Raw genomic sequence first — 26897 nt, forward strand, 5'->3', positions numbered from 1 at the left:
CCATCCTTTGTGTAGCCCAAGCATAAAATGTACAGATTTAAAGTATGTGATTTGCAGAAACAGCAACATTTTAATTGGGTGTCTGAGCTGACCTCTTTTGGCTCTGAGAACTTAAAAAGGTAAAATAGGTAGAAGAATAATTGACAGATAAACAGATGGATGGAAATAATCATGAAGCTTTAGAGATAGTTGAAGCAGACAAACACGAGTGCACTGTTAAAACCACACATGATACACTCAATGCAAGGCGACACTAACCCAATGAGCCCTTTGCCATAGGACAGTGTTTTACGGCTGAGTGTCGTTTTCACTTTTTTGCTGCAGCGCCCCTGAACAGTTCCCCTGTAACTTATCTGTATACTAGGCCCAGCATAACACAACCAGTGTGGCGAGTGCAGAGTTTAGTAATCAAGTCATCCATTGCGTGTGAAGGAATACATTTTGAGGGTCTGGTTTGAGAGTCCGACCTCTGTGAAATAGTACAGGAGGCATAAATGACACCGCTCAATGAAATGTTTCAAATGTTTTCAATACCTGCCGGGAGGAGTTTTGAGAATCTGAACGAATGGTGTCATGTAAGCGAGTCTCTTCTACCGGGGCTAAGCGAGGGTGACAACGTGACAAATGTCAGAAGTGACACTGCAAAAAAGATGAGAGCAGGAGCTTCTTTCACCCCAGGAGATTCATCCCTGCTGAAGGAAAGAGATAAACACTTTGTGTATCCATGTTGTGTGTTTTATGTGTGTGTGTGTGTCTGAGAGAGAAAGAGAGAGAGAAATCCTCTAGTGCACTGTGAGAGCTATTTCTTTGTTACTCTGACAATGGTGCTCTGACACAAATGAAAAAGATTCTTTTTTTCCCCTCCTCTGTCAAACACTTTTATCTTTCCCTCTCCGACTGTCAGCGTTTCTCCCCATATTTCTCTCACCCTCTCTGATTTGCCATTTGTGTACCTCAGCATTTCTCCTGCCGTCTCCCCCCCCCCCCCCCCTTTTTTTCTGTCTCCTCTTGTCTTCATTAGCTTCCTCCTCTCCTGTTTTCATTTCATCATTTACTCTCTGAATTTTTGTATCTGCACAGCAGAGAGCGAGGAAGTGCGGAGAATACAAACACAGAGGACAGGGAGTGGAGAGAGAAATGGGGATGGGGGACACGGATAGGAGCGCAGAAGAAAAAAGGGAGACGACATTGTTAGTGGGATATCAGAGGGAGAAAAGAGAGAGAGAGGCAGAAAGAAAAGTTAACAAAAAAGGAGCAAAAGAGAGAGAGAGAGAGGGAAATGGCAGGGAGGGTGGTGTTATGTGCTGCTGCGGAGCCTGCAGCAGGATAAGTGATCCCAGTGGTAGATAGAAGGTCAGATACACACTGACAGGCGGACCACTGCTTAACCCCACGCTCTGACCACACACACGCGCTTTTCCTGACACACACACACACACACACACACACACACACACACATATATGCAGGTTGGTGTTTGCGTGTTCACACTCGGCTGATGTGAGGCAGACAGACCGGGAGCAGGATGGCTGTCAAAACATCAGCATCTGCTCAGCATCACACAACAACGCTCAGAGCAAACACACTCGCGCACACACAAACTTACATCAAGCAAACAGCGTCCGAGCAGCCCTCAGAGGGCTCAACGCTGATATTTGATAAACTCGCGCTACTGCAGCTGGGGCTTAGTTTAATACACACACACACACACACACACACACACAGCCCAGCAACAGAAAAAATGCATCCAGTTTTTCACACAGTCGGATGTTGAAACATCGACAGAGATCAATAGGAGTTTATTCATACCAATGCCAATTATCGATTCTGCTTATTGGTCCAGGTCTTTGTCAGTTCCCTCAGTGACCTCCTCCTGATCCTTCTAGTGCTTCCTTTTAGTCCTGATCAATTTTTTGCCCAGCTGGCTTTAGCCCAAGAGCTATGTCTGTCATTGTAAATAGATGAAATGAGAAAATATTTGTGCAGGATTTATTTTCATTTTGGTTTTCTTAGTCTGGTTAGAGAAATCAGGTAACCCTGTACAACACTAATGTTATTATAAAACAGGATTTTATCCCGAGTGATGGATATGCCGCTTGATTGGGAAGCAGTGATACCTGTTCACAGAGCGTCGAGTGCAAGACTATTCTGGATTTTAAGGCCGAAGTTTCAGCGTATAGCTGGTGTTCACCTTTGCATCAAATTCTCACTCTACCAACATAACTGGCAGTGCTCTCATCATGCTTTTTGAAATGGAGCCACTCATAAGACCATTTCTCTCCGCCCGCTGCAACTTCTTGTTGAAAGTTTCCAGCAGAGTGGACACAAGTTTTTGACATTGCAGCCCAGTCACAGGGTTACAGTGTTGGTTGTTAAAGTTTAATAGAGATATCAGGAGGTGGAAGGGGTGGTGATGGTGTGAAAAATGTATATTTTAACAGGTATTCTAAGGCAAAACGACATCTTTTCATAAACCTAACCATGTGTTTTTTGTGCCCAAACCTAACTTGATTAAAAGAACAGCGTTTCGCAGCAACATAAAGAAATGTAAAGCTTCACCATATTCGGTTTTGCCAACTGGATTGTTACATCATTGGTTTGCGATGCGCATTTACCAGAAAAAACACATGCAGGCATTGATAAAAAGAAATCAGTAAGCTTGGATGAATGTGATTCTAATGGATCAGACTTTTTAGAACCTGTCATCAGTGGTTCTCGTTCTTGATTTCCAACTATAAACATAAAGCCAGGGAGATAAAAAAGCAACCTAATTTGTGCACTGTTAGGACATTAGATGTTTATTATATTGTAACTGCATGAGCTGTATATGGCTGTACATGTGTTTCATTCAGTGCATATATTTATGTGAATATAATGTGTTTGTGTGTGCGTGTGTGTGTGTGTGCAGGGCTAATTGATTGTCTTTGTCAGCCCTGCTGTTCAGACTGCAGTAGCTGTCAGCAGGAGCCAACTGCTACTCTAACAAGCCTTACAAACACACACGCACACACACTTTACTCTCTCTCACAAACACATACACATTATCGCATTAGCCCTTAATGTTCGAAACAGACACACTTAAATGTACGCACACACACAGAGGAGAGGAAGCACAAGAAATCCATAGAATGCATGTGGTGTGATCGTACCAAAGCCGCCATTAGTGACATTTGCCACTTTGAGCGACAGACATCAGAAGTGTCTGAAGACTCCCTTGGCATTTTTCATTATGTGAGAAGTGTAACAAAGGCCCGGCCCTCTATCCAACCTTAAGCCGAACAGAAATTCACCCTCTGTCTGACTTACAGTAGCAGTGATCCGTGCTTTGGAACCCAAAGCTATGAAACTATGAAGTACAGTAACGAAGAGATAGCATGGAAGATAATGCAACACTCTGCATGAAGCCGCACGCACACACACACACACAAAGAGGGAGGATATTGCTGATGAAGTGTTGGTAAATACACTCCATCACAGTGTAGGAGGTTAAACAGGGACAAGCCCCTCTCATCCCTCATCCTTTGCTTCTCTCTATCCTGCCCCACCCTCCAAACCTCCTCACAGTCTGTCGCTACAATCCCCTCTGTCTCTCTTTTACTCATCCCTCTCTCCTCTCACTTTTCTCCTGAAATTTTTTTTTCTCCCTCCGCATTCAGCAGGTTGGAGCTCTCTGACAGATGTTGTCCTTTGACTCGTCCTCCATCCTTCTGTTTTGGGCAAAAAAACTTTATCTGCGAATGTGGATGTTAACCGCAAATATGCATGACGCAGCATGTGTGCATGTGTAAGACTGCATCTGTTCTGAATTAATGTTTACATCCCTGGGACTGACTGAGAGTTTGTATAGGTGTTTGCTGTTCTGCATTTTTGTTAGTTATCCTCGTGAATACATTTCATTAAGCACGTGTGAGCATCTGTGACCAGGCTACATGTTAACATATGGTTAACTTATGGTTTTGATAAAAAACGTGCATGAAGAATTTATCTGAATGCAAGGCTCCAGGCTCCAACATTTTTACACCAGCACTCTGTGCTGTAAATTTTAGGAGCACCACCAAAGTTGACATTCAATGTGAGACATAATTCCATCTTAATTCTATCACTGATAAATCCATTGGCAATATACGGAACATTTACAGAAATAACAATGTTCGGTTTCATTTTTTAAGGGAAAAGTGTTGCTTTAAAGAGGTCATGTTGTGCTAATTTTCTAGTTTGTACTTTTATTTGGGGGTCCTAGTAGAATAGGTTTACATACTGTAATTTTTCAAAAAATACATAATTTCTCTCAGATGGTGCAGTGCTGCAGCATCCCTTTTCACACTGTGTCTTGAACACTCAGTTTTAGCCAGAGAGTGACACATCCCCCTTCTGTTCAATTTTTGGGGAATGTTGCACTTTTGCATTACTTAACGTAGCCACTTAACGTAGCCAATCAGAGGTAGCGGAGGGAAGGTCATGCCGAGCAAGGTGGTGTGATCTAAAATAACAGTGATACAGCGTGAGATATGATTTCAGAAAACCAAATCATGGAGGACATTTTTGCAAGTCGCACTGTCTCCAAAAATGGTTGCAAATTGCAGTAATAAACAGTGGGAGTCTGGGGTCCTGCATAGGAAATACTCCTGTACTTTCAACTGACTTACTTGTGCATTCTGAATCCAAAAATAAACCCTGACACAGTCCTAAAATGATGTTATTGCCTCCATAAATGTTTCACCGATTATGCTTATTAAAGCGGTTTAGTAAAGCAGACAAATGTGAATAAAGTGACCAATATATACATTAGAGTCTATTGTACCTTATTGGTGTGCCATAATGCATTGTTATGAAAGCAAATCTGTCAAATATGAAACACACTGATTATGCATTTCATGCCCATCTCATGCCCAGAGAGCCTAAATGCCATTTTGCACTGGTGGGTTTCTCTCAACCTGTGTGTCTCGCTCCTGTTCTTTCCTTTCTCCTCCCTGCACCTATATACTGTATGTGCTCCTAACTTTAAGCATCTCCTGTAAATGTGTGTGTCCATGAATATGTATATGTTGGCCACCAAGCACCCCTGCATCTGCATGTGTGTGTTCACTGCCTCTGCCTTCGTGTGTCATGGCTGGGGGAGCCGTTCAGCCACCTTGTCTCCACTGACCTGTCCTCGCTGCTGACTCAGCGAGTGTTGGTCCCCGCTGCATTATTCAGCACGCTTAGCCAAGGTGTTAAACAGGAACACATCACCGCAGAGGATGGGAGCAATGCTAAGTAGACTGGCACAAGACAAGGAGGACGTAGAGATGTTAGTTCAGTGCAGTACAGAGATTTAGCTTGTAGGAACAACACCAGAGCACTGTCCCTTTTTCCATTCACACAGACACACACACACACACACACATACAATACATGCTTAAGTATAAGGGTTCAAATCTGTAAGCGCCGATTCCAATTCAGAGGGTTAGAATGTGATTATTTAAGTGAAGGTGCTAGCCGTGGAGATAGTGACAACATCGCTAATCAAGCTCACTTAAACTGGCAATATACAAGTTTCCTGCTTCAATTAATCATTATGAAGCAAATGTTGATTGCACAGTGTAATGGGTGTAGAATAATGAAGTCACTGGGCGTTACAGTGGTTCATAAACTTTGCTATCGCTATACAGTTTCGTGCGCCACCTGGCAGGCAGTCAGCCGGGAAAAAAAGGAGATCCATTTTCATTATAGAGCAAGTGACTGACTATTTGTCCTGAGTTGTTGTTATTTGTGTTTGGAAAAAGTTGTCTACTGACACTTTTGGATCTATTTTAGTTCTTTACTTCGATACCTCTGAACCTACACGTTAAAGGTGCACTGTGTAGTTTTGGGAAGGACATTTTTACCAAAAGATAGATTGACTTGTTTTTTTCATGCTGAAACAAACTGAATAAACAAACTGATCCTAAAGGACAGCATCATTTCATACTGTTTGACTTTGTTTATATTTAGCAGACCCTGCAATATTTCTTGCTTCAAACAGTGTTCTGGGGACCTTATTTTCCTCTGAGAACAGCTTGATTATTCAGTTATGGAAAAAAATAAATACTTCTGAGTTTGTATTATTAGCTCATTATTTAGTTTGAAAACTACATAGTACCACGTTAAGGTGGACCACTTTTGTCATTGGAGTCACCAGGTGACATTTGGAGCATTGAGGTTACAAGACTATTTGTTATTGTGAATTTTATTAGTCTGAGCTGTCAACACAAATGGACATGAAAGAGAGATAGCTAACATTAGCCAAACCCTCCTCCCAGGCATAATGTGGGACAAAAATAACGTACTTACAATAGCAAGCTCGCACTTTTCAAGTGGAATGCAAACTTAACCATGAGTAGACTATACATAGATCTCCTCGCACAACAAATCTGGATTGTTATTATTTTTTTAGAAATACTTTTTTCTCACTGTTTCCATCCATTTTCAACCATCTACCTTGTCTAAACGTTGAAGCTTCAAACATCTGCTCAGAAATATCTTTGATGCCTGGGCTGTGGAAAATGCCGGTACCTCAGTGTCTTCGGGGACAAAACTGTATAGATATTGATGACTCACACTCTGAACTGAAATCCTCGGCATGCAGTTAACCTACAGAAAATATTAGGTAGACATCCATCCACTAATTTCTCCTGTGTGTGTGTGTGTGTGTGTGTGTGTGTGTGGGGGGGGGGTTATGTTTTCAGTGACCATTAGCATTTCAGATGGTCACTGAAAAGGCTTGTGTGTGTGCTATGTGGGTCTTTGGGGAGCACATACCTCTGTTTAAGGATTTGGAAGAGTTTGCGTGAGTGCACGTGTGTGTGTGTGTGTGTGTGTGTGTGTGTGTGTGTGTATGTATTCCTTTGAAGCCGACACAAAGGCATGTCCTGTGACACGGACAGAGGAGGTTAGACAAACAGCCACAGTCTGAAGCACAGTTTACTGAGTTCACTCAGTCCCTTCAAAAAAACTCAAGAGTGGAGAATCAAGAGTGGGAGTAGACAGACAACAAATACAGAGGAGGACAAAATGAAGGTGAAGAGAGGTTGAGAATCATGAATGAGACAGAGCAGAGACAAAGGACAGTGGGATGGATGAGAGTGAAGCACGGGGGGACAGTGATTGAGTGAGGTGTAGAAGGAGAGAGAAGAACGGGGAAGCAAAATAAATGTTAAGAGAGAAAAGATAAAGAAAGCGGGCCCAACAGCAGCAGAAAAAGGCAGAGAAGGAAACATTGCCACAGCTATTGTACTCTGAAAAAGATGAGGAAAGTCCACAAAGCCCAGAGATGCCTGAACACATCAAACACTGTACCACTCATAAATAAGCAAATATGATAACTGCTTTGTGTGCATCCAAATTTGTATGCTTTATTGTGATGTGCGGCGTCAATTTGTGCAAATTCATCATTATCTCGCTTTTGTCATCTGTTTCAAAGGCAAAAAAACAAAGAAGAGAGACATCACTGGAAATCTGGGACTCACAATGCATTTGAAAATGTTCCCAGGTGCTGGAGCTTTTTAGCCGGTCCTTACATCTTCACCAGGAAGACTCGATGGTCCTTTTGGGCCTTTGATTAGCATTAATATCCACTAGAGCCTCTCAGGCGTCTATGACTCAACACCTGTTGATGGCGACAAATTAGCTTAATGGGCTCAGAGAGGTGGAATGAGCTGCACTCAGCCTACCAGGATGGACAAAAATCTCTGCTTGAAAAAGTTGAAATGATATTGTTCACTTTCTTTCAGAGCACTGTTGTGCAACTGAAAGAGGTGGGGTAAAAAGATTGTTCTTAGATGCATGTCATCTCTCTTTTGAGAGATTATGCCTGGATGCAGGAAAGTCCCTCACTAAATACTTTGTTACTTTCTGTTAGTGTCTTTTCTTTCGCCCGTCATCTCCCCTTGCTTCAGCAGTCGAATAAGAAGGAATTACAGTAACGTTACATCACAGAGGATTGCAGCACCTCCGCAGCTCATTAGGACAGGCGGGAATGAACATAAATCCACTCTTTAAATTCTCAAAGTTTAAAAAAAATCAAAGTCTGTCTCCTCGACTACAGGTGTTCATTTCTCTAGAAGCTTTCGGCTCTGCCCACAGCTGTCTCCTCCGGCTCCACCAGCTGTCTGCCACTCAACGCAAACGCGGTCGCTCGTTAATCCAAAACACCGGCATCTGTCCCTTCATGCCAGTCTGTTGGACCAATTTACTGCACAGCAAGCCCTTTTGTTTGCCTGATATTTGCACAAAAAAAATCTCCAAAAGGCATCAAGACAAATGTGACAGAGGTAAAGATCTGTGAATGGAATTATCTAAGATGAAGCCGAACAGACAGGCACACTGCTAGATGTCACTCAAAGTGGCCACACCACTAATTAGTCATAATTTAGCTTTAATAATTGACTAATTTTCTTTTAACACAGGTAACGTTAATTGTTTTTCTGTTGTTTGAACCTCGTCCAATATTTTCAAGAGCTCAAGGCTACAAATAAAATGCTTTTTTTTTCTTACATTTCTAAGGCTTTATGTATTTTGAACACAATTTTCACGGATGAAAATCCATGTTCATGTTATCTTGTGCCATTTTTCTGACCACAGCAATGTGGCTGCCTGCACTAAGGCAGCAGCTCTGTTGTGTCCAACTGAGAGGACATGATGCATGAAGTGTGTTCCTTCCTATAATTATGTAGGCATGCTTGTCCTCTATAATTCATATATATGTACACCCCAGCTGCCTTGCCATGTACGTTGTTCTCAGATGAATGCCTGTGTGGCCTGCCTAATGCACCAGACACTCCCACATCCTTGAAACATGCATATTCCCTTCCTGATCATCAATTCGTTAGTTAGGTCCCTCTGTCCTTTACTATATTCTGCCTTCCTCGCCTTGCCATTGCTCCTCTCCAGCCTCCCAATTCCCCACACTTTTACACCGGCTTAAAAAACATGTAGTCTCTTTGCACAGAAGAAAGTGGTGGAAGTTAATTGGTTTTAGCAGCAAAGGTGGGGCTGCAGCAAGATGATAATCTGGAAGAAAAAAGGGGGAAGATATAAGACAGTAGAAGCGAGATACAGTGGTGATGTTTTTTGACCGTTTTTCAGCTAATATATTTCACACCTCAGGGACCAAGTTAAATCTTAGTCACACCTTAGGGGCGCTCAAGGCATAAAATATGTCAAAATGTGAGAATGTAAATCAAGTGTCTGTTGGAAAAGGAAACTTAGAGCAGGCAAACAGAGGTGGAGAAGATGCTGCAGGATGGAGGGAGCAGGAGAAAGTGAACAAGAGAGAGGAGGAGAAATGCGGGTCGAGAGACGATGCTGACCAAAGCTGACACCCCTCGGCATGCAGTGTTCACCTCCAGGGTGTGTGTGTGTGTGTGTGTGTGTGTGTGTGTGTGTGTGTATGTGTGTGTGTGTGTGTATGTGTGTGTGTGTGTGTGTGTGTGTGTGTGTGTGTCTTTTTCATGCCTCTATGCTTGTGTGGGCGTGACTGAGAAACAAGGGAGAATATTTAAAGCTGATTTGTCATGAGAGAGTGGCAAAACAGTGGAGCTAGCACAGGCTTTGATAAGCAGCACACACACACACACACACACACACACACACACACACACACACACACACACACACACACACACACACAGGCCTTGAGCTAACATTTAGCCAGATGGAGAGGGCTTTGGTTATTTCTCATGGGTGCAAATACTCTGAGGGCACAAGTACAGTTCCCGCATCAACAACCAATACACACATACTGTAAATACTCACACACACACACACACACACACACACAAACACAGACCCACATGTAGTGAGGAACAGATGTGCATACACTGTCCACACTTATAAACCATCAGTGACATGAACACACACATTTATACCCAAACACGATCACAAGAACACACATGCTCCCATGATGTTTACCAGCAGTTTTTGCTGCTAATGGCCGATGTTTTACACTCTGCTACTAAACACAGATGAACAAACAATTCAGCAGATAACTGGGCATGACATCAAATTAGTGTACGATAATAACAATAATAAAAATAACAAGTATTATTATTATTATTATTGTTGTTGTTGTTGTTGTTGTTGTTGTTATTATTGCTGTTGTTGTTATTATTATTATTATTACAATAAAAATGTCAAATATTATTATTAATAATGATAATAATAATAATTATAATGATAATAATTGTCATGATTATTGTAATAATAATAATAAGAATAATAAGAATCATAATAATAATAATAAATGGTAAATCGATGGATCCTTTCATGCTAAGGCCAAATTGGCTCGTGCCATCCTCACAAACAGGCAGCCTTAGACCATAAGCCAGTTAGAGTCCAACAATAATGAATGAAGTTGGCCGAAGTAATCCGATGCTTAATGCTATCTACACAGTAGCATGACAGTTTTATTAGCCTTTCCCTTTGCGTGTTTTCCAGACACCTATTTTTCCACATTCTTTCACATTCAGACAGATTGGTCTTTATTTGAGTACTCCCTGTTGATGTCATTGAAATGTCAATGCACTTTCTGTGTGCTTAAAACTTCCCTTTGACCTAATATTAGAGTAAAAGTATTAAAGTAATAGTTCACCATTTTTTAGGGAAAATCACTTATTTGCTTTCAGTTGCCAGGCAACAACAGACACTGTAGGCAGTTCCTGCTCCCAATCAAGTAAAAGTCTGCAACATGCAGTATGTAGCCCTCGATAAAAATAACTTTTGGTTTTCGTACAGACATGGGAACCAAAGAGAGACACTGACATGTTAACTGCTGAGCTTTAGATACATTGGTAGGCTGATTTACAGACTTTGGACAGAGCCAGGCTAGCTGTGTCCCTCCAGTGTTTTCCACACATACAGTTAACTTAGCCATGTATATTTGGCAGCCCATTTAAGAATTTGATAGGCTGCTATCATGTTTTTTAATCTGTCTGCAAGAGCAAGGCCATTCGGGATCAATTAACCAGGTGACAATCTGCCCTCGCTCTTCCCCTCCTGTCCACTGTTGATCACACATGCTCTGCAGACAAGGAAACACACTCAGGTATTACGTTGCACCGATCGGGATGCGACTTCTCCTTCTGAATGCTTACTTACCTACCTACTTATGCCGCTGTGGGTGCACCTGGTTGTTGCGGTGTCATGCGATGCAGAATGTTTTTGATTGGCTACCTTATTAACAACAAGCTTCCTCCACACGTGGCTCACCTGGTCAATCTAACCAGCAGCTGCTCGTAAACTTACATTGAACAGTCAAATTTGAAAGTGGTATCAATCTTCCCATCCAACTCTCCACCAGAAAGCATATAAGCATATCTCCCAAAATGTTGAACTATTCCTGCAAATAGGACGCTGTTTCATTTTTAATATTCTCATAATCTCAAAGCCCCTCAGATTGCGATCCATAACTGTGTAAAACACCTATTTTTTTAGACAGAAACTGGGAATGCCACCAAGAATTGAGAGCAGCAGCATCACATTTCTCTGGGGAGTTTTTCCACAGCTGAGAGTGAATGCATTATGTGTGTCCTGTTAGCTCCTGTTGGGGCTTATGAGAATTCATTCTGAGAAGATGAAAGTCAGACAGGATGTGTTCGACATGGGGGTGGCAGATGTAGGAAATGGGGTTGCCTTGTTATAGGTAATGTCCTGTGGGAGAGAGTGAGAATGTATCATATGCAAACTGTCACTCAAGAAAAACAGTTTGCACAGAATAGAGACTTGGATTTTAAAAAAGGAGGGTGTCAGTTAATATTAAGTGAGTACCTGCTCACCTGCGTCTTAACCAGAATACGCTTTTAATTAAGCGTCTACATCATCAGTTCTTTTTTCTCGCCACTTCAGTACTCACCCCACAGAGCTATTCTTTGGCGTGTGATGCACGCCGGTTGCTTGGTGATCAGAGTGTGATTGGCACTTGGATCAGAAATAGATCTCAGAGGCACGAAGAACATCACACCCTGGCACTGGGAGGTGGGAGAGCCAAGTTTGATTAGTGCGAACTTACCCCCCCCCCCCCCCACACACACACACACACACACACAATCCACGTGAATGCACACTCACACGCACAATCAAGAACTTTTTTTTTTTTCCTGGAACACTGGCACATCCACAAATACACTCTTAATAGATCCCACGCACACAAATCACACAGTCACGCAGCATAATTGTCACGGTTATTTAGGTGTCGAATCGGGAGACTGAGGGCTTAATTGCCAGTGTCAGACATTACGTTTGTCTATGTGCATGCGTGTGTGTGTGTGTGTGTGTGTGTGTGTGTGTGTGTGTGTGTGTGTAGGTGTGTGTTTAAACTCAGGGGTGTGAGTCACTGAGAGACTGTCAGTGATATTATCAGCACTTCTGAGATCATCTTATTTCCTGAGTTTGCAGAACTCCAACTTTCTGTCAAGTTCAGTAGAGACGAGTGTTATGTGACTGCTTTGGAGTACGTTATCTATGGTTTAAAGAGGACGGTTCTCTAGTTGTGTGTTTTTGATGCATTAGCTGGTCTTTGGAGCTGCGATGTTATGTTGCATAAAATCATAGGAAAGGTTGATAGAAAATGAAGACTAGAATCAGTCGTGTAGAGAGATATCTGGGACTGTTCAATTCTTCATTGTCCTGCTTCCCCATAGATTCCCAACTATTACAAGTCGCTCTAGCAGAGCCTGTAAAACTTTAATCATTCCCACCTGCTTTCGATTGAGTGGTACATGTGCAGCCCAGAAACGCATTACAGTTACAACTTTTCAATAAAAAGTTGAAAAGAAACACACAATAAAAACAGCATTTAGACTCAAAAATACCTCAAAGGGGCTCTGTGGAATTTTTGTGTTCTGCTGGAAGCCGGCTGTTAGTTTATGTTAGCGGACTCAATTTCTAAACTAAAGTTAGCTACTGTTCTTCTCTCTTTGAAGAGTCACATCTTTCGGATAGTTGCAGGAATTCTGACGCCGGGGTCCTTCACAAAGAAATCACAGTCCAAAAGTGTCATTTCCAGTTCTTAGACCGAACCAGGTGCTGGAACATCAGGCATTAGAACAGCAATGATGGTTCATGCTTACAGATTACAGAACAGATCTGGATAAACAATGGTGGTTTCATTGGATGTTAATTACGTGTGTAGCTGACAGTGCGAGGGGTATTTACGAGGGATGAATAGAGAGAGGAGAAGAAAGTGGCCAAGAGAGAGTCTGAACCTTTATTCGGTAACAAATATGGAGGCGATTTACCGGAAGAACATGTCATTATATAGATGGTCCAGCCTGGAAATAACAGCCTCTCGTAATTTAATGGATGTCTGCCATCCTATGTCAATCCTGGAATGATTGAGATTAGACAGTCACATATATTCTTTTTGCTTATGTTGACCCTATTCTTAAAGAAACTGGACTAAGAGACAGATGCTGAGTGCTTTGCTTATCAAAGCACTGTGTTAACTCTGTTTTCAAAGTTGTCATATAAATAACAAGTTTATTATTTACAAGAAACAAGAAGTGTCCATTTCATTCTTCCCTCTGTATGATACCCTTACACTCATTTGTAAATCAGACAGATGAAATGTAGCTGCCAGTTTCCTGGACTGTCAGTTCTCTGGACTGAATCTTTAACATAAATCTCTTTTTTTACCAGACTATCATTTGCATGAATTTGCAATAGTATCACTGACATCACTACATGATTTATGGTCAGTCAGTGCGACTCAGAAGCTGTAACCAAAAAAAGCTGAAGTTCTGCTCAAGCAAATTTACATATTTTTTCATTTAAGCATCGTCATTCCTCTTAATGCTTTCTGCCTCTGGCACTCTTCATCCCTCACACACACACACAGACTCACACCTGTGTGCTCAAATGTACAGATGTCAGTTCATGTCACTGTACAGGCACATTCATACACACAACCATGCACTCAAAATGAATGGTCATAGCCAAATTAGCAACTAAAGCCACAGAGAATTTGAAAAGATTTATCCATATACCGATGCTCGAGATGTCGGGTGTGTCTCTCTTCCATCGGGATAGATCAGTTTTCAGAGTCCTGGACAAAACAAATGAAACGAAAAAAAAATATGGATATAAAAAGATCAACCCAAATTAAATAGAGACATAAGAAGAGTCTGGATGATTGCAGTTCAGCCTCTAAGCCAGAGTTGGCTTTCTTACGACTTAGTTCATTTGAAGTTTTGAATCTCTCCAGCTTATCTGTGTACTGGGAAACACAATACTGGCAACAATTTTACAAAGACGTTTTTGTGGACGTTATAATACAAGAGTCATGGCAGTGAAAGCACTCGGAAGAACTGAAGAATGTTAGAAAGAATAACAAAATGATGTGTTGTCCTCCTTCAGGTCCTGTCAGGCTCAGCTACACAACAAGTCCTGTAAGAAACTGTTCCACTGGTTTTGTCTCAAACTGATAAAAAACCCTTCATTAGACTGAACGGTGATACACAGAGTGGATCCAGATTGTTTGAACGCTCCCTTCATCCCTCGGTACCTTTCTTAATATCACACGGACTTCACAGCCAAGATGATATCATACGACTTTTTAGTGAAACTCATTAGCTCACTTACAAACTTGTGGAGAAGGGCAACAGAGTTCACTTATCCTTTTTTTTCTCTTTTTCCTACAATTAAAAGTTAACTTACTCATCTTGCATCCTGTCACTGCTCATTTTATCTTTTGGCCTGGAGAAGGTGAAGACAGTCGTGTCTCCTTGTATATACATACGGTGCAGTAATTCTCTAAAGTTGACAGCATGGATGTTTTCATTGCTGAGGAAAACCTGACAGAGATTTACAACATTGCCCAGGAACACTGCTTGTAGTTTTTAGCAGGTGTATCTCAACCATGGGCTTTTTAAAATACCAAAGTGTTATGCATCCATACTGAAAGTCAGGGTCATGAACAGTTCTTGTGACTACACTTCAGCTCAGACGTAGAGAAGTGGATAAGTGGGATTTCAGTGAACATATGCGAATGCTAACGAATGCACACGCTCACAGATGTATACACAGACACACACACACACACACACACACACACACACACACACACAGATCTCTGTTCCCCGGTGACCTTAGTGGGTGAAAGTTCCCGACACATAAGCACTTTTATGACTGAATGGACGAACACAGTCAGGCTTCTGATCAGCAGAGTGGAAGAATCCCATTACAAACTGACTTGAACACACACACAACATCAACACACACACACACACACACACACACACACTCATGCACATTAACAGAATCACGCAAGCATAAATGACGGTGGTCCTGAGAGTTTGATGCACTGCAGCTTAAGGAAACACATGCAAATAGACCGAAACACAAGCACATTAAAAAAAATACCTTCACTACTCCTTACAGCTGACTTTAATGATTCACCAACCGCATCAACAACAAGCGCACACACTGACCAGTCCGTTCGCACGTGCACACCTAGCTACAGCGCTAATTGCTGAGGCCAGAATTGGCAGAGGGTGCGGCTCCAGCAGAACGCTGAGTGACCGATGAGACAGAAACACTGATGGAAGCAAAGAGGAGCGGCTTACAGAGAGAGAGAGAGAGAGAGCGGGAAAGATGGAGAGAAGGAATTAAGAGAAGTTTGCAGTGAGGAAGGTGGAGGAGAAGGCCAAAGCTTCATCATCATCTCCCAGGGGTGCAGGCTGCGGCGCCTTGATTATACATTCAGCTCTCTCTCTTGCAAAAAAAAAACAAAAAAAAAACACACACCCCTCAAAAAATACAGCCCTGTCAGCCTGCTTCAGCACACAGCCTGACCTTACAATATGTGTGTGTGTGTGTTTCTGTGTGCGTATGCGAGGAATTTCTGTCTAATTTCCAGCAAGTCAGCATTAAAATGACGGGGACAACTAATGAGTTTTGTTGTGCGATATGAAATTAAATTAATGATCGACTTGATTATTCGGTGGGCGTGATTGCGATGTTCGTCGGCACTGATGAGCAATTATTAGACTTTAAACGCGACTTTAAAAAGCACCATTATAGTTTATAGTCGTCAGTTAAGCAGCACAGCTAATAAACAGATCATAGTTAGCAGATCCTTCGTCATCATTCTCCTTCGTTTGCAGATGTCTCAGGCAGGTAGATGTTATCATATTGTGTCTTATGAAGTGTGTTTGTGTTGAGCTTGACGGAGCATGGAGACAGTATAGACACAGTACTTTGTAGCTGATTCGGTACATCAGTGCAATGGCCTTCACTGTCGAGACAGTTGCTGCGTGGTATTTACACACACCTCTAAGCAAGAAAATGTAACTTCCTGGAGAGGTAGTTGATTGTTCGGTCTCATCTCCAGCTTGTCAGCATCTGACAATCCGGGGGTGAGACTCCACAGTCAACTCCAGGAAATTACAGTTTCATTATCTTTCTCCGGCAAAAAAAGCAGTGATGCCGGTCTGACCGTCAGTGGATGATTCTAAATATTTGTGTGGACCCGGTGACCTTTTCTCTCAAACCACCGTCAGGCTAGATGTCCCACTTGCACATAAGAAATATTAAAATCAAATGGGTGTGAAAAGGTCAGACAGTTCAAAACAAGAGCAAGTATTTAAAAACGTCCATCCACAAATGAAAACAAAATGCTCTTTCATTCTTTGAATTTCACTCTCAGCTCCACAGAATCGTAATAGAGGTGAGCTGTGTCATCCTCTCCTCATTTATCCTGTACATCAGATGTTTTCAAAATCAGAAAATAAGAAAAACAAAACTATTTCATACATAAGTGTTGAGGATGAGCTCAGGAGCCTGAGGAAAAGAAGGTGCTCTGTAGTCTCTGTGGTACGGCAGCGGACGCTCCTGTACCTTTTGTCAGATTGCTGCAGGGCTTATGTGGCTCCAGAAACTAGCCTAGCCCTAAGTTTCCGTAGGAAGTTGAGCCTTTCCTGGCTTCAAGGGTAGTGATGAGTGACGGCCATGATAGGTTCTCTCAGATGCTGATGCCCAGGAACCTAAAACTGTTCACCTGCTCCACCTCAGCTGTTAATGTGTTTGGGTAATTAAATGCAGTATCGATGCCATTTAAAGAGCTTGAAAGTATGATCGTGTGTATGTCCTCCTTGTTAGGATAGCGCAGATATGTGAGTCAATTAGGTGACAGTGCCTCTTTCAAAGGAAAGAAAATCAGATGAGGCAATGTTTCACTACTCGGCAGCATTCTCACCGGCTGCTGACCGTGAGCTGATACTAACAGGAAAGATATGAGAGTTGTATCATCCTCTAATGTAATATTTGGGAGGGTGAGTAAGCATATTTGCAGAGCTGTTCAACCACTCTGTTAAAATATGTCTGTATATATTAGGCTGAAAGCTTTAAAGTAAGAGCTGGATTCAAAGTGCCAGTCCTCACTTAGTTCATGTTATTGTCAGACTGGAATGGCACATTTGAATATTTTGTGTTGTTCCTATGTTTTTCTGCTCTCTGTCTATCTGTGCCAAAACCCATAAAAATACTGTGTATTTGTTGCTTTTGCACTTGGATGTGTGTGTCTGTGAACGAGCTGCTGCACTTGTGTTTATTCACAATTGGACTACCTAACTGATTAGTTGTAACCACTAACCGACAGCAATCGCCTCACCACAGACTTTTACCGCAAAGAGGAAAACGTCACGGTAACGGCGGCGGGTGGAGCCGTCCACAGCCCGCGCTACCCCAGCGCTTACCCCCGCAATCTGCTGCTGTCATGGAAACTGCTGTCGCCTCCGGGGAGCCGCATACACCTGGAGTTCGACGGGCACTTCGGCCTGGAGGAGGCTGAGAACGGAGTGTGCAGGTAAAACAATGAGATTCAGAGATACCCACCTGATTGCAGGGAAGAACGATGGATGCTCGGAGAACAAAAGGAAAAAGGGGAAGCGTTGATGAATTACAAGCGGCTGTAAAGGGGGAAAGTCAGATGAGAGGAAGAGTGAATGATGGAGGAGAAGTGACAAAGAACAGAGGAAAAGTTTATGGACTCTCAAGTTGAAAGGACGTAAAAAAACAGCAGGAGTGAAGTGCGCGGAAATGATTTGCTAACGTATTCACATTAGCGCACCAACAATAAACTGTGATTGAAGGGACGTGAGAGAGAAGAATATAAAAAAGGTGTAGGGGGGTGGAATCAGTGCGAGAGAGATGGATAGTTGAAGTTTACTTTCTTGGCAAGAAGCATAAGAAGTTTGTCCTTGAGGGTTGAGGGGAGAAAATAGACTTTTTAATCCCCATATGCAACTCAGCCGTCTTTGTAAGCACTTTGCAGAAAAGACAATAGGGAGCAGAGGGAGGAAGAGAGGGGGGAGGAGGGATTTAGAAAAGGTGGGAAGAGGGAGGAAGTAGCTTTGCCAGTTTTTTCCAATCTGTTTTGTCACACTGACTGTGTGTATTTGTGTGTGCTTGATTGATGGACTCAGTAATTGACCGCAGCACTGATTTCTGGAATGTTATCAAAGTTGCCGAGAAACTTTTCCCCCAAAACAGTTCTTGTCGAGCACTTTACTTGGCAGGGTGGGGATTGGAGAGTGCATCATTTAATTGGCTCATCGCTACGCCTGACTAATCTCGAGATCTTACAATCTACTTGAACTGTGTTAAGGATGGTCAGAGCTACATGTAAAGAATGTCATTTGAACGGACCATTGGGCCAGCATTTGTTATGATGACAATGTACTCACCAAAGTATCTGCAAACAGAGCAATAGCTGAATGCACATGTCCAGCAGTGCAAAACTAAACTCAACTACCTGAGGGAAAAATTAAACAATTTAGAAGATCATTTTTAAGCTTATTGGCTTCCTTGCCGAGAGTTAGAAGAGAAGATCAATATCTGTTCCATACACAGCTGGAGCCAAAAGTTTGTTAGCTTAGCTTAGCACAAAAATTGGGAACCACAAAATAACTATCCTGGCTCTGTCCAAAAGGAACAACATCCTCTAACCGGTGGGCTAACTCTAATGCTTGCTTATAGGACTGCAAAAATTTGTCGCTTAATCGATTAGTTGAGTAAAATCAAATGAAAAGCCAACCGTTTTGATTGTGTGTGAACTGGAGTAAGGAGTGTAAAGATTTGTGGCTTTTGTCGAATATTTTACTGTTGGTCTGACAAAAGGGGACCCTCACTTTGGACTCTCTACACGTAACACTATAATGACTTCATGAGTTTAGTTTCTAGTTGGCACCTACATTACACCTGACAGACTGTTCCAGATCTGGGACTGTGGTGATGCACTCAGAAACTGTGGGGGGGCCCCAGATCGCAAAAAAAAAAAAAAAGAAAGACAGTTTCTACTTAATCTTTCCTTCTCATCTGTATGTCAAGCTAAGCTTACCAGCTACTGCCACCAGCTCCATATTAAGCCTTTAGGAACACTCTTTAACTCGTTAATTCTCATCAAGAAAGTGAATTTATACATTCAACTGCAAGTAAACATACCAACAATGATTGTAATAGTCACATGGGAATACCCTGTGTGCAGACAATTATGGTAAATACGGTAGGACCGGGAGTTTGGTCAGGGTTTTGCCATTTTGCTCTTGTTCTCTCATTTTTGAGCAATGTCACTGAATTCATCGCCAAAGACAGTAAATTAGTGAGTGCAGTGTTGTTGTCACCAAAATCCCCACAGGATGAAAACCACAAAAATAAAAACCCACATTTAACACTGCTTCTGCTTTTTTTCACCATGTCTACTTTCTTGACATCACTGTTATTTGACATCCACTCGTTTCCTCTCCCAATCATTCATCCACCTCTCCATCTCTCTCACTACAGGTATGACTTTGTTGAAGTGGAGGACCGATCGGAGACCAGCACGATAACCTGGGGTCGCTGGTGTGGGCAAAAGGCACCGCCTAGTCTCAACTCCAAAACCAACAAGCTCAGAGTCACCTTCAAGTCTGATGACTACTTTGTTGCAAAACCCGGATTCAAAGTCTACTACTCACTGCTGGTGAGCCGCGCTCTTTTGCTGAGAGAAACACACTGTACACACTATAAAACACACACGGCTGACGATGAATCATGAAGGATGTTATTTGGGACACAGTCTAAGGTTTTGTAGTATTTCTTTTGTCACACTGGGTTCAGCCCGAGAATCATTGCAACGCTCCAGCTGAAATGCCTCTGCCTCTCTTTTACTTCCACTTGGCAATATAAAGAGAGAGATGGGATGACGGGGTGAGATAAAAGGAAGGGAGAGAGGTGGGATTCTGGTAGCAATGTCGGTAAAATGCCAAAATGTATTAGCCGACTGTTCTTTTCTGACGCGTCCACTCGACAGCAGAGGAGCGATGGGGGGGATAGGGGGAGGAGGCCAGCGGGGATGATGAGAGAGGGTTCTTTTAAAGGCTGTCAAAGGAACGGATAAGGAGATTAGCTTTGTCATTCTGTCAGGGGGAGGAAAGAAGAAAGAAAGGGACTCTGATTTTGAAGATGTTCTCCCACCCTATAATCAGAGGGGAAAGGGGAAGAGAAAGAGCAGTGGAAAGGCAGAGAGGCATTTAAAGACTTTCCCTGGCTTCGCCTTTTATGAGTGCAGAGGAGAGAGAGAGGGGAAGAGACAACGCATCACAGACGGGGTTGAACTGGTGGCATCGCTTATTATCAGAGGAGGGGAAAAAAAGGTGGTGTGAGCACAGAAGGGTACGACACACAGAGAGAGAAAGAGAGATGCTGTGTTTGCAGACGATCCTTCACTTTCCACAGTCACCACCAAAGATTCTCATCACCTTGAAGAATGTGGCTTCCATTTTCTGTTTTTGTCAGCAAATCCCAATGGAGAGACCAGGACCGACCAACGTGTGTGATACTTTCTCAGTCCATGCAGTTCCCTCGTTATTCAAACTGAGTTCAGCAGTTTCCTAAAACAGTCGGTCATTGTTGTTTTTGGAGCAAAGAGCGCATTTGTTGGGGACAAAGTTTTTAGCCGCAGGATGATATACATTTGGCATGCTAGCCAATGTTTATGGCAGCAGGACAGTGTTTGGGGGATCGAGTCAAAATGAAATACAGCGTCCATGTGCATCATCACTTATTGCAAGGCCACGGGTATACTTGCTTTCCAGAATACATTCAGGTACGCATGATGGCTGGCTCGCGTAACCTGCATCGGAATTTAATGCAACACGTCCATCAGATATAAAATGCACATTAAGAGTAGGAGCAGTGTAGGGCCAATATGGGACTGTGACAAGTTTAGGAATCAGCAGGCATGGCAGCGACAATAGTGACAACAGGCTAACATCTAGCAGTATCCTCTTGTAAAACATGTAGTATACAGGCAAGCCTATGAGCAGCCGGTCGTCATCAAGAATATATGGTTCAATAGAAGGTATATTTCCAGCTTGTAACGGTGTGGCTCATTGATGTGTTTTTCCTTTTTTTTAAACAACTATCATAAAGCTCCTGTAAATGCACAGGCTCAAGTGGCGCTGCATTTATCATGCTTTATGCTTGAAGTAGAAGAAACAATATCGCGAATGCGAAAATAGTCAACTACGAGTAAAAATCTTTCAAGATGTCACTTCACAGTTAGAGAAATAAAAATAACAGTACTTATAATGCAGAATGACCACTATCTATACATATTACTGGATTGTTATTGATGCATTAGGCATTTTCAAAGTTCAATAGCTAAGAAAGTTGAGTCTCTTTCCCATGCTGAGGTGGTTGAGCTGGAGGTCATTTTAAGTGTACCGAACAGTAGACTAAGCACGGCACATTTTCCTTATGCCCTCCATAGGTTTACATGTGATGTACTGTCAAAGCATTGACAAAAAACATAAAATAACAGCTGGAAATCACCCAAATTTCGTGGCACGCCCTGTAAGGACTGTAGAGAAATCCCCCAACCATAAACTGTATGTTTTGAGCCGGATGAGTCCTAGGAAGCAGCTTCACTTCATTCAACCCAAAATAATAACAACAAAGTAAAAGTACCTCAAATTATAACTCCCTTATCTCTCTCCCTCAGACTCTCACTGCTTCTCCCTGTCTCCCCTTCCTCCGCACCCTTTGTTATTCCTCCTCTGGTCAAACAATCACACCTCAGTACAATTTAAACAGAATCCAGCTCTCGGGGCTTATCTTATTTTGATCCGTTTTACCCATTTTTCAAAGAGCTCCGGTGTTTGAGAGTGCGCTCTTGTCTTTCCATCTTTTTCACACTAAGACACATACACACAGCTTGCCTTCAGCTAGACTGGAGCTGTGTGTGTGGCTTAATTTAGCAGGTCTAATTTGTTCTCTCCAGACCTGTCGAACAGATAAGACGGAGGAGGAGAGGCGGCGGCGAAGGGGAAAGGAGGCCGAGGGAGAATGAGGAGAAGCTCCATTGGAAGGAGAGAACAGGTGTCTGAGATGGTATCGGCGTGTCAGCTAATGACTAAAACAACCTGAGCTGAGAGAGGCAGACTAAGAGAGGGAGAGGGGGACGCATTTGGAGATACAACTGAGGCTGACTAGACAGAAGACAAACCACGAGGGAAAGTGAAACAGTGTTGATGGAGACAATGGCGGAGTGGAAGCGTACAGGGAAAACAGTGAATACAGACCAAAACAAAACATGTTTTCACCACTAAATCCCTGCCATGTTTCAAATCCTTGTGTTGGGTTTCTCTGCCTTTTTTTGATTAGAGCTCTTCACAGTTCTTCTTAGTTCTTAGTAACCAAAACCTGACCCAGGACTGAAGATGAGCCAGGTCTGAACCGGGTTTTATTCTTTGCCAAATGTTTTAGGTCTACAGTCCTAATTGGATCCATGCAGACTCACTGTCAGATCTGATCGCATGTGTTTCAGAAATGGTCAGCAGGGGACAATGTGTCCTTTGAGGCTAAACGGCAAGTGTTAACTTTTATATGCAGGAGAAATGATTTGTCGCTGCTCTTTACGACCTTTAATGGCTGCTTGTTAATTAGAGGAGCTTCGTACCAGTGCAGTGCCGACAGTCTCTCTCTTCAGACTCAAGCTCTTCATAGGTCTTAGATGGATTGGTGGGTACTTGATCTCAAAAATGGTAAGTATGAATTGTTTAAGGTTCCATTAGAAGCCGATTGAAATCTGTACGTTCAAGGCATCACGGTGGGCGGTTTGTAACGCATTCCACCCACATATTGAAAAGGTGTTCATGAATCTGTCTTTTCGTTTTCTTTCCATCTCATTGAGCCTGAGGGAAAAGAGTCTTTAAAAATTTCAACACCTCTGTAGGTAATAGAAATATTACATAACAAGATGTCATAACATTTTGTCTGATTTGTTGAGAGAGCGTTGTCGATAAGAGTCGAAAGACGAGCCAAACACCTATCTTCCTCGTAGTTCATCAGTGCGAGTTATCTGTGTTTGTGTTAGGCTGTGCACAGTTGTTACAATAGATAGCTACTTAACTATTAAATGCTTAAGTGCCCATTTACTCTTCCACGGGTGATATTTAGCCGATACAAACAGCTTCAGGAGCATCACCTCTACTTGCTTTGCTCAAGTGAGGTTTATGCAATTTTGCATGAAACCCGGGAAAATCAGCCCATACGCAAGTGCAATATATGTGCATATATTTACGACGCATATATAAAAACTATTGTTAATTGGAACAATTTCATAAATCAACATGTCCACCTCATGTTCATGTATGTAAATGACATATTTTGGCGCATGTGTCACATGTGATTTCTTATTATGTATATGTATTTGTATACATTTTTGAAAACAGACATATTGTGCTCATTTTCAGGTTTATAATTTTATTTTGTTTTACTGCAAGAATAGATTTTCATACTTTGGTACCCAAAAACATCACTGTATTCCCCCCCTTTGTCTGAAGTGCTCTATTTCAGATCCTGTCTCTTTAAGGCCCCTCCTCCCAAATACTCAGTCTCCTCTGACTGGTCAGCTCACACACGCCTGAGCCATGTGATGTTTTCAGCTTCCAGTTAGCTTCACTTCTACCATGAATATAGGCATATGTTGCTTATGTGGGGCAAACATGTCATATATAAATACAATCAAATGTATAGCCGTCTGGATTTGATCCACATGTGAGCCACTGAAAGGGGGCAAAACAAGGGGTCGAATCAGGTCGACCACATTTTACATTGGGTCCCTGTTTTCCTTGGATCTATTTTGGATTGCGTCTCTTTGAAAGAAAGTTTGTGTAGGTTTCGAAAGATTGGGACCTGAATTGACCATTATGTCGAAAAAAATAAGAATACGACCGCTACCCCTTCCAAAGAAACAAAAGCCCACCACCAGCAGGAAAAATTGCCGTCAAACAGCGACCTTCTCATTATTCATGTCACTTGTTTTTGCCCAAATCATTATTCTTTGATCCTTTTGAATTCTTGTTTTTCAAAGGATGTGATTCATCATCTGCAGTGCAGTCTTACATGAAGTAATGAGAGCTTTTGATTGCATAAGATAAACATTTTAGGAGCTATTCAGTTATTAATGTTCAAAGAAACGCTCCACAAGTGCCAAATCAGCCTCATTATATTTACTGTGAACAGACGCAGCCCTTAGAGTATCTTTGTAGGACTTTAGAACCTTATAGATCTCTGCTTGTGTTTGTTTGTTTCCACTATTGATTTCGCGTGTCTGGCATCATACAAGCACTCGTAACGTATTCTGGTTGGGTATTCCTGTGATGAGTTGCTACGCCAGGTGCAGCAGGAACCGACTATTGATTGAGGAATATGATCCGAGTTACTTCCCAGAATCCCATTCTGAGTCAACCAACATGTGTGCTCTCTATCCAGACTGAAGTAATGGATATTCCAAGGGATGTGAAAATTAAACCAGCATCGTGTGACATGTTTTAATATACTGCATATTAGGACCAGAAGTATCACAGCAAACAACTAGATCAGCCACTGATCTACATGAGGGGAAACACTTTACTGGCTTCAGCTTGAAAATGATCTCAGACTGAGGCACAGATGAGACAGCAAAAATGTGGCTGGCGAGATTTATCCACAAAGTAAAAAGCCCTCTGGCGAGACACTAACTGGTCATGCGAAGTAAAAGTCGACAGGGAAATGCCCTTGCCTTCCTCACCATCTACCGCACACTCAATCCTCAGCTGCTTCACTGTCCAGCTGTACAAAATGGAGGTTGAAAAGGGCAGCTCCCTGATGTCCCCTCCACTAGACTGCTACTGTAAATAAGAATTTGCTCCCTCACCACCAGTGAATTCACTCTCACCACTGTCTGAAATACATTGTCTGCTTCTATAGCAAATGTTGGCTCATTAAATATGCAAGAATTTACACAAAAAAACAATTTACCAATTATTTACAGGATGAGCTTTTTTTTCACAGCGTGACAAGCACCATCCAGCAAAGATCATTGTCAGTCCTGTACACTACTTTTTAAAGTAGAGGCTTCAGTAGCAGATAGAGCTGCTATTTTTAACTTTCTTTTATTTTTTGAAGGTGAAATATGTAAGAATTGGTCTCCCAAACAAACAGGGGCGTCATCTCACCAGAGTTACTGCTAATTGTATCTTGTTTATACATCCACGACTGAAGCTACAGTTAGCGCAGTCAGCTGTGCAGCTAGCTGGACAACCAGGGTAGTGTTGCATTTACACCGCTAGCACAAAAGTTTTTGCTTCTGGGAGAAAGAGGTTTGCAGGCACAGAGCCAGCTGGCTAGCGTGCGAAGTATAATAGATACCCCTGCAGCACATTAGACATTAGCATGAATTAAAAAAATATGCTGCTATTAAATCCACGTGTTGAAGATGTAAAGGAAGGGATCTATTTACGCTACGTTTATAAATATGCAGGATGACTTGGCAATGACGGTACAGTAGCACTGATGCACACCGCGCATGGGTGCAGGGATTGAACTATGAAATTAAGTGGAATGTGTCACGGTACGTACCTTTGCAGTTTGTCAATAAAAACTGAGTGAAACACACCAGCGACACAGTAACGATCCCATCAAATAATAAGGTGGAGGACGCCTTTTTTCTAGTAAAGTAAAGTGCAGCATGGGTTGCTATCTTTCACCAGAATTTGATTTCCCCACAGAACCACCAGTCAGAACTCTGGACTTACTCCTCCTGACTCGATTGTAATAAGCCAGTGTGAACATTAAAACCCACGAGAATTCGGAGGCAACAATTTATCATTTTTTGTCCAGAATGAAGAAACCACACTGCAGGTGGAAAAGTGACCCAAGTGTTTAAAACATAAACTGTTTATATAATCTGTTTCCTCTTTTCAATAACTGCAAATGTTTCATACATTACATATCCGAGACATCTTATCAATAAAAAAAAAAAATGCAAAAAGTCATGTTGGGATATGACTGTGAGAGCTGGCAGGTGACTGTCTGTATGTGCTCAGAAGGGTTCCGGTCCTCCCTCCACATGTTCCCTGATCCCCTGTCTTCTCGACTCTTTTACTACCCAATTAAGTGACCCAGATGTGCATGAAATCAAGAATTTAACCTTAAAAGGAATTGAGACCAAGAATCTGTAAACATGCACACACACACACACGCACACACACACACACACACACTTACAGGAAACCTTCTGACCTCATTCACAGCTGGTTCGGGCCTGCGTTTATGTGTATGAGTACATTTATTCAAAGGCCACAAGAATGCAAGAATCTGTAAAACAAAACCCTTTGCACACTGACAGGCTTTGATGTCAGCTCTATTACATTAGCAGACACACACTCACACACACGTGCACACTCACACACACACACCGAAGCAAAGTGAGGGCACTGTGTCTTTGAAGTGTGGTTGAGACAGATTAACTGTTCCATATTGACCGGAGATGGTATTTAAGACTCTTCAAGGAGAGGGATTCGATAGCCAGGAAGATTTTATGTGTGTGTAGTCAAGAGGGTGGTGCCCGGAGACAGTGT

The 26897-nt window shown here is 42.3% G+C and overlaps 1 protein-coding gene across 1 annotated transcript in view; it reads left to right on the top strand.

Moving 5' to 3' along the window:
* pdgfd (platelet derived growth factor d) overlaps positions 1-26897 on the top strand; it is a 61638-nt gene that overhangs the window by 16542 nt on the left and 18199 nt on the right. Inside the window, exons 2-3 of the mRNA XM_037087288.1 lie at positions 17629-17818; positions 19795-19972. Coding sequence (XP_036943183.1) covers positions 17629-17818; positions 19795-19972 — 368 coding nt within the window. The remainder of the gene's footprint in view (positions 1-17628; positions 17819-19794; positions 19973-26897) is intronic.

The sequence above is a fragment of the Acanthopagrus latus genome, chromosome 2, assembly GCF_904848185.1.
Source record: "Acanthopagrus latus isolate v.2019 chromosome 2, fAcaLat1.1, whole genome shotgun sequence".
Taxonomy (NCBI): domain Eukaryota; kingdom Metazoa; phylum Chordata; class Actinopteri; order Spariformes; family Sparidae; genus Acanthopagrus; species Acanthopagrus latus.